The sequence below is a fragment of the Bos mutus genome, chromosome 11 (genome assembly GCF_027580195.1).
Source record: "Bos mutus isolate GX-2022 chromosome 11, NWIPB_WYAK_1.1, whole genome shotgun sequence".
In the NCBI taxonomy this organism is placed as follows: domain Eukaryota; kingdom Metazoa; phylum Chordata; class Mammalia; order Artiodactyla; family Bovidae; genus Bos; species Bos mutus.
Genome location: NC_091627.1, coordinates 7,809,190 through 7,815,189, shown reverse-complemented (window position 1 = coordinate 7,815,189; position 6,000 = coordinate 7,809,190). Strand labels below are relative to the sequence as shown.

Genomic DNA, 6,000 nt, shown 5'->3' with positions numbered 1-6,000 from the left:
CTCCTTGCCCATCCTCCCACCGCCCTGCATCGCCGCTTCGGCTCCGTCCGGGTGCGCTCGGCCCTTTCCGCCGGTGATCGGGCGGCGAGCCGGCGGGAGCTCCGCCCCCTTTGCTCCGCCGGCGCTGCCCGCCCCCCGCCCCTCGCGCCGCGCCCGGGCGCTTCCCCCGCGCTCGCGCCCGCCCGCCGCAGGAACGCGCGCGGCCGCCTATAAAAGGGGCGGGGCGCGCGCGTCGCCGCCACTACCCGCTGCGGAAGGGAACGGCGAGGAGCCGAGGCCGCCGAGCCCCGTCAGTTCCCCCAGCACCCCCGCCCCCGGCCCGACGCACCCACTGCCCTCACCCCCAGGAGCCGGTGAGAGAGGGGAGCGGGCGAACCCGGGGAGGGAGCGGGGCCCGAGGGCGGCCGACAGCTGGGGGGCGAGCCGGACAGCCCCTGAGACGGGGCGGGGCCGGCGCGCGGACAGGTGAGCCTGGCGGGCCTCGCAGCTCTCTCTCAAGTGGGGCGGGGAGCCGAGCGAGCCGGCGGCGACCGGCTGGCGGCGCGTGGGCTGCGAAGGAGCCTCGGGGCCGAGTCTGGGCGCCGGCCGCTGGAATGTCATTGACTGGGCGGAGGGGGCGGCGAGGCCGCCGAGTCCCTCCCCCCCGCACCCCACCCCACCCCACCCCACCCCACCCCCGCAAGCCTGACTGCTGCCCAGCCCGGCCCCATCCGGCAGCCGCAGGTGGGGCGGGGGCTGTGTGGCCCCGATCGTTTCGTTTCTCCCATCCTCCTCCCGTCAGAACGCTCCCCCGCCACCGCCCCCAGTCCCTTCCTTGGTGGGGAGCGACTTCAGCAGCTCCTTTTCCCTGCTCTCCGCCAGCAATGTTTACCCAGCCCTGGAAGGAGGAAAAGCTGGGAGTAAAGGGCTCTTTGACCTTAGTTTCATCCTCTGTGGCCGTTCTTTGGCCTTCTGTGGACGCCGAAGGGTCCAGGACTGGCCGTCTCCTTTTCTTTCCTGTAATAAACATATCTTCCTTCCCCAACTGTGATTGGCGTGTAGATAGCAGGAAAATGCGGCGCTTGACTTTGTATGAGACCCAAATCAAACAATTTAAAAGCTTTAAGAGTTCTCCGCCCCCCCGCCTCTTGCCGAGAGACCAAGTCTTTTGAGTCGAGGACATAATATTATTTGTATAAAATTCTGCAGCCTTGCCGGTGTTGAATGACAGAGCAGCCTTTTGTTTGAAAGACGTTCCTGCGAATTTGGTTTAGACGCTTCCCAAAGAAAATTGCTTTGAAAAGTCTCTTTGATGTACTGGGATAGAATGTATTTTAAACAAAGGGCTTGTTAAAGTTAAGGGTTGAATGTGTTTTAAATTAAATGGCTCAGAAAGCTGGGTTGAGATGGTGCAACACCTTGTCAAATCTCTTTTATATAATAGATCCTAAACTACGTAGGCCCTTTGTTCTGTCTTCCTCATGTTATTTTAGAAGAACTTACCATGATGGCTGTCATGGAAGAAGAGAAGAGAGAGCATATGAAATATTTTCATAATGTGTTGAGAAATGGCGTCGTCATAGCAATTGGACTTAACTAAAACAGAATATCAAAGATGGAAGGGTGGGGGTGTCTGCAGCCAGGAAACAGAAAATCTGAAGAACAGCAGTGGGAGCACTCAGCTGTATGAAACCATGGAGCCAAGGTTCCAGCTCATCAAACTAGTCATGTATTTTCCCTTTTGTTTGCAGCTAATGTCAGCTTTTTGAAAGGTCAGATTGAAGTCCAAGTTTTAGAAATGTGCAGCAGGAAAATAAAAATGTGCTGCAGGAAAGGCCTCTGCAGGAAATTAGCTATAAGCCTTTTTTAGTAACTGGGCCAATATTACTCCCAGGGACCCTCAAAGTGTGTTAGCTGTTATCCAGGGACCTAGATGGAGAGCCAGTGGATTCGCTCTCTGCTGGACAGGTGTGAGGCAGGCCTGCAGTAAACCATCAGCCGGGTAACATTCTTTGATATGTTTTTGGTCTTTGGCAGGGTGTTTGTGGTAATCTCATAATTACAGAAACCTGATACGTCACAGGCTCCGAATATGAGCTTGTCAGGCAATCTGATGAGCAAGTTTAGATGGGGAGGGCTGGTTTTTAAGTATATCTTTGGGTTCCCTGGGCTAGAATTTCCTCTGCTCTTCCTTTACCTGCCTTCTTCCCTGTGGGGGCCGACTGCAGGTGCTGAGAAGTGGGTGTCAGGAATAGTCCACAGTCCTGGCATCGCTGAACCTGCGCTAAGGACAGTGGGCGCGAGGCCGGCCTTGTAATCTGTCCTTCGTGGGCTATGCGAGGACTCTGCTAGTCATGCGCCGGGTCTGCTGCGGTCCATCAGCTGTGGTCAGAGTAGGTAGCAGAATGCAGTGTCCTGATGGCAAATGCTGACTCCAGGAATGCAGGGGAGGCATGCAGAGTGAGCACTTGAGGCCAGTGGACCCGAACAGCTGCACTTGTACCTCTTTTGCATGTTCCTTTCACAGGGGCTTTGAACAGGAAATAGTGTTTTGTGAAGGAAGTGTCCCAGTAAACTAGGCCCAGGTTAGATTTCTGTAGCTTGAGTTCTTTCTCGTTTCTGAGGATTTCACAAAGTTATACTGTTTTATGACTGAATGGAAAGGAAGACAGAAATCATCTAATACTGGCAATCCCAGCTCATTTATCGGGATGTGGGTTGGGCAGGAGGGCATGTCTAGTGTTAAAAAGTATATTCAGGATTATTTGAAAAGGGGGGAGACTGAGACCCAGAAGAGGGTCTGACTTGGCCAAGGCAGCACCTCTGCTAATACCAGGGAACCTTGGTTCTTTCTCAGGGTTTTTAAGGGTTTTTAAGCCCCTAGTGGGTTTTAGGGTTTTTAAGTCCCTAGTGGGATTTAGAAGCCCTGTAGAATGAAAAGGGCGCTGGGAGAATATCTGAAATTTGATTTGTACCTGTATTCATGTATCTTTCAGGATCTGTGTTCTTCGTTTTGAAATCACTGTGTTCAGTTTGCCCTTAGAAGCTTGTTATCTTGCTCTCCCTGCTCCCTCTTTAGACACCACATTCTTCCATCATGCTGTCATCGTTTCGTAAACGCAGAGTCCAGGTATTTGAGCAGCATGCAGGAGATGTGTTACTTTTTCGGTTTGGCCTGGCTTGCAGTGAAGACCATATGTCGCAGAGGTTGAATGATCCTAAGAGAGGGGGTGGAAAAAATCCCTGCCTGCATGACCTTTCTGTTAAGCACATTACATAGAATATGGGCTTTTGTTTTTTTTCTCTGCTGTTACTTGAACAAAAGTCTTAGTAGATTTATTCTCAAATTTGCAAAGCTTTTTGTTTTTTTACCTTCCTCTTATTAAGGCATGAATATATTAATTTCTTACCACTCTACTGGTGTTTGCATGTAGTGTTTGCTAATTTTTTTAATTTTAATTATGGTTACTTGGTTCTTAAGAACCAAGGGATTAAACACAGTACCTTAGATATTTAGAAAGTATAATCTGAAAACATGTAAAAATAGTGTTTTTCAGTTTGACAAATATTGTAAACTTGGGTTTGTTCCCTGTTTCCATTGACTTACTTTTTTCGCCACAGTTCTTACAACGAAATGGAGCTTGCATTATCATGTTTAAAAAACTCACTATGTTTTCATACACGTACAGTATTTGAGTATTTGCTAAATTGGACCTTTTTCCAAAAGAAAAGTGCTTAAAATTAGTGTCTTGATATCTCATAAGCAGAACCCTAAACTCTGCAAATTTCCTGTGATTATGGGTGATAAATCCAAGGCAAGCCCTTTTATAAATCAGACTGGATAATTAAGCAAGGTTTATAAAAATGGGCACATGATACCTTTTTCCTATTTTGAATTTCAGTAACAATATTTTGCACTTAAATACCTCTCATCTGAATTTTACAGGTTATAAAAGGTAAGTAGCAGCAAGGTAGTGTTTGAGGCATTCAGGAGTAAGTTTTCTCAACCATGTTTCTGGATTTTGATGCAGTGCAGTATGAATGCATCTTTTGCTGCTTTAAGCTGAATCCCTGCTCACCTCTGCAGAATCCTTCTAACAGGTTCAACTGAATTAACCAAGCTGAAGGCTGACGTGCACATCTACAATCCTGATTGGAATGTGGTTTAAGCAAAAATATTTCTGGCTTTCCCATGGTTGAAATTAAGTTATGTACTAGTTACCTCTCTGCTTACCTCAGGCCTACCACTAAAATCTGTAGCTGAGCTGGTTTTGAGTCAGTTCACTTAATCTGAGAATCAATTAGCATCAGATTTTATGGGTGCTGGCACTAATTAATTCTTTGGTGCTTTGTTCTGGGGGAGCTCTTCCACATCCATGGATGTCGTTCTCCTGCTTTGGAAATGTGCTGGCTTTCTAAGCCAGGGAGAAAGGGCATTGTTGGTTCTGCACCTTTGGGCTCTGACTAAGCAACAAACACAAAACCGACAGATGCTTCCTCTGACCTTTTGCCCTGGGTGATGTTTATGAATTTTTCTGTAGAGCCAAATGCTCTCCTCATTCTGTTAGTCCCGAAAACCCCTTTGCCTGTGCAAAAAAAAAAAAAAAAAACAGTGTATCTGGTGTCCTGCCTGGGCTCTGAATTCATTCTGCAGTGCTCCAAACGCCCCTGTCCTCACGGCAAGCTCAACTGGCTAAGATGTTCAGTTCACTAAGATGTCTGCAATCCCCACCCTGTTTCCAAATAGTGACTCCTCTGGCCTTGGACACAATTGTATTCTCTTCTGAGGTTCCATAGAGAAACTCTCCTGACTGGATTCTTCCACTCTCTGAGATCGAGTGAAGGTGTCCTAAGCTGCTGTTTCACTGCAGGTACCCGGTGTGCAGGGTTCAAAGCGTTTGACCTTTGGTTTGAAAGTCTCTGCCGTCTTTTCCGTTGCTTAACAGTATCCTTCCCTCCCACTCCTTCTCCCCACTCTCCAGGGACAGACCCCTCCCCTCACACCATGGTTTTGTAGCCTCTGTGGATTAGGATAAGGCTTTACAGAATTCCCTAGGTACCAAGGAGTGCCTCAAATAGCTGTCTGTGGGTGATCATCAGGAAGACAAAGATAGGAATTAATGGCCAGCTTCTTTCGTAGGGATCGTTTCCAGTTGATAATGTGTATTAAGTTGGTGTTGGTTATGAGAAACCCTTCTCATGCATGGCTTTAAATTGAACTAGAACTTCCTAGCCAAGGCTCACATCTTTAGACACCCACTTTCTTCCCAGAGATCTAGCAGTGTTGTATGAATGCTGACAAGTCTTCTTGATTTATTATAATAGAGGGCATAGTTGTGATTCCTGTGTGATCCCCTGTGCTCAATTCACGTTACTTGCTGAATGATGCAGCAACACTCTTGCTGCATTGCAGCATTTAAAAATAGCCAGTCTTCTCTAATAATTAGTTGCCAAAATCTGACCTTTTTTCCTTCAGTTACCTTAAATAGGAAGCTGTCCTTACACAGAGAATACATCCAGCCGTTCACTTCCCCTCCTTCATTCTCCGCAAACGTAGACCTGATTGACAAAATCAGAGTCCTTCTGGTGCTTTGAGATAAGCAGTCGGTTGATCACTGTCCTGGAATTCGGCTCCTTTGCAGTTTTTAGGCAGTTAGTGGAGTCTGTAGGTAGGTCTGTATGGTTGGAGATTGGTTTGTGTGTGTGTGTGTGTGTGTTTTAATGGCACATTTCCCAAAGTCTTCCTTTCTAGCTTTCAAAAGGTGTTAATCCCATTAAGGCTGGGAACAGCTCAGAGCTTTCTCTGTGGAGTCATCTTATCAGTCAGCTGCGAATTTCTGGCTGGGGGCGGAGTCCTTGCAGTGTGTGCAGCACGCTGGCAGACGGCAGAAAATTCCACCAACTCTCAGAGTTTTGGGCCAGAGGTCGTAGTGCCTTTGAGTGGCAATAGTTTGTTGTCGATAAGAAATTTGTTCTGGTGTTCAATGTAGTCTGTGGAAATGGCCCTCTTAGGAGCCAGAG

At 48.1% G+C, this 6,000-nt stretch overlaps 1 protein-coding gene across 7 annotated transcripts in view; it reads left to right on the top strand.

Annotated features, from left to right (window-relative positions):
• Window positions 1-219: 219 nt before the first annotated feature.
• Window positions 220-6,000, top strand: part of SPTAN1 (spectrin alpha, non-erythrocytic 1) — a 58,410-nt gene continuing 52,629 nt past the window's right edge. For 5 of the 7 annotated variants that reach the window (XM_070378896.1, XM_070378895.1, XM_070378891.1 and 2 more), the window contains exon 1: window positions 3,062-3,109. In XM_070378896.1, the coding sequence (XP_070234997.1) occupies window positions 3,077-3,109 (33 nt within the window). In that variant the 5' untranslated portion in view covers window positions 3,062-3,076. Of the gene's footprint in view, window positions 466-3,061; window positions 3,110-6,000 lie in introns of those variants that run through there. The other 2 variants (XM_070378893.1, XM_070378894.1) reach the window with 2 other exon arrangements.